This window comes from Oncorhynchus keta, chromosome 26 (genome assembly GCF_023373465.1).
Source record: "Oncorhynchus keta strain PuntledgeMale-10-30-2019 chromosome 26, Oket_V2, whole genome shotgun sequence".
Classification (NCBI taxonomy): domain Eukaryota; kingdom Metazoa; phylum Chordata; class Actinopteri; order Salmoniformes; family Salmonidae; genus Oncorhynchus; species Oncorhynchus keta.
In genome coordinates this window covers 44,140,573-44,143,072 of record NC_068446.1, presented here as the reverse complement: position 1 = coordinate 44,143,072, position 2,500 = coordinate 44,140,573, and the positions used below count along the sequence as shown (strand labels likewise).

General features: G+C 47.1%; 1 protein-coding gene across 1 annotated transcript in view; it reads left to right on the top strand.

Moving 5' to 3' along the window:
• The window catches only part of LOC127912158 (synaptotagmin-7-like), a 230,300-nt gene that overhangs the window by 160,062 nt on the left and 67,738 nt on the right, over nucleotides 1–2,500 (top strand). Inside the window, exon 2 of the mRNA XM_052481011.1 lies at nucleotides 1,591–1,697. Within this exon, the coding sequence (XP_052336971.1) occupies nucleotides 1,591–1,697 (107 nt within the window). The remainder of the gene's footprint in view (nucleotides 1–1,590; nucleotides 1,698–2,500) is intronic.

Below are 2,500 nucleotides of genomic sequence, written 5' to 3'. Positions count from 1 at the left end.
GTCTCACCAAGACGACTGTCCAATCATATGATCAAGAGCCACACAGAGGGTCATAGGCAAATTACAGTTGGCCCAGAACAGAGAAGCATGGATGGCCCTCAAATGTGGCCCGAGAGCTAATATTAATGACATGTATATACATTTCTCCTGGCTCAAAGTGGAGGAGAGATTGACTTCATCACTACTTGTTTTTATGAGAGGCTTTGACGTGTTGAGAGCAGCGAACTGTCTGTTCAAAAACGACGAGCACACAGCTCAAACACCCCCCCACTGTCTGTTGTGACATCATCACCCCCCCACTGTCTGTTGTGACATCATCACCCCCCTACTGTCTGTTGTGACATCATCACCCCCTACTGTCTGTTGTGACATCATCACCCCCTACTGTCTGTTGTGACATCATCACCCCCTACTGTCTGTTGTGACATCATCACCCCACTACTGTCTGTTGTGACATCATCACCCCCTGCTGTCTGTTGTGACATCATCACCCCCACTGTCTGTTGTGACATCATCACCCCACTACTGTCTGTTGTGACATCATCACCCCCTGCTGTCTGTTGTGACATCATCACCCCACTACTGTCTGTTGTGACATCATCACCCCACTACTGTCTGTTGTGACATCATCACCCCCTACTGTCTGTTGTGACATCATCACCCCCTACTGTCTGTTGTGACATCATCACCCCACTACTGTCTGTTGTGACATCATCACTCCCCCCCCCACTGTCTGTTGTGACATCATCACCCCCCACTGTCTGTTGTGACATCATCACCCCACTACTGTCTGTTGTGACATCATCACCCCCCCCACTGTCTGTTGTGACATCATCACCCCACTACTGTCTGTTGTGACATCATCACCCCCTACTGTCTGTTGTGACATCATCACCCCACTACTGTCTGTTGTGACATCATCATCATCCCCACTGTCTGTTGTGACATCATCGCCACTGACTGTCTGTTGTGACATCATCACCCCATACTGTCTGTTGTGACATCATCACCCCCCACTGTCTGTTGTGACATCATCACCCCCACTACTGTCTGTTGTGACATCATCACCCCCCACTGTCTGTTGTGACATCATCATCCCCACTACTGTCTGTTGTGACATCATCACCCCACTACTGTCTGTTGTGACATCATCATCATCCCCTGCATCATTCGTTCAGATGTTTTAATTCGCCTTTGACTTGTTTGAGGATGTGATTCACTTTTTTTTTTTTACATCACAAAACAGCATAATAGGACTTTTGAATGTATGTACAGGCTGAAGTCACTCAACTCTCTGTCTCTCTCTCTCTCTCTCTCTCTCTCTCTCTCTCTCTCTCTCTCTCTCTCTCTCTCTCTCTCTCTCTCTCTCTCTCTGTCTCTGTCTCTGCCTCTCTCTCTTTCTCTCTCTCTCTTTGTCTCTCTCTCTCTCTCTTTCTCTCTCTCTCTATCTCTCTCTCTCTCACTGTCTCTCTCTCTCTCTCTCTCTCTCTCTCTCTCTCTCTCTCTCTCTCTCTCTCTCTCTCTCTCTCTCTCTCTCTCTCTCAATCACTCTCTCTCTCTCTCTCCAACCTTGTCTCTCTGTCCCTCCAGCAGGCTCCCTGTCCCTCAGTGTGCTCCTGGTGTCTCTAGCAGTCACAGTGTGTGCTGTCTGGCTGGTGGCTCTGTGTGGCGTCTGTGGCTGGTGTCAACGCAAGCTGGTGAGTTAAGTACACACACACATACCCACACACACACACACACACACACACACACACACACACACACACACACACACACACACACACACACACACACACACACACACACACACACACACACACACACACACACACACACACACACACACACACACACACACACACACACACACACACACACACACACACACTCACATACACACACACACACACACTCACACACACACAGTGAGAAATACATCCACAGGTACACCTCCAATTGACTCAAATTATGTCAAATTAGCTTATCTGAAACTTCTAAAGCCATGACATCATTTTCTGGAATTTTCCAAGCTGTGCATTATACGTTACATTGTCTGAAAAATGAGTTTTAATGTGTTTTAATGACTTATGTAATCTTGTGACTTCAACTGATCTACATAGTTATAATGATGTGATGTTGTATGATAGGAGTGAAAGGATTTGTCACATCAAAACACATCAAAACACATCAACTTTATAAAACATGAGAAAAGATGAAAAAGACATAGTTGTATCGTTGGAATGTTTTTTTTAATCAGAAATATGTGGTGGCTGGCGTCTTTGACAATTATTTGGGCCTTCCTCTGACACCGCCTGGTATAGAGGTCCTGGATGGCAGGAAGCTTGACCCCAAGTGATGTACTGGGCCGTTCGCACTACCCTCTGTAGCGCCTTACGGTCGGACGCCAAGCAGTTGCCATACCAGGCGGTGATGCAACCAGTCAGGATGCTCTCGATGGTGCAGCTGTAGAACCTTTTGAGGATCTGAGGACCCATGCCAA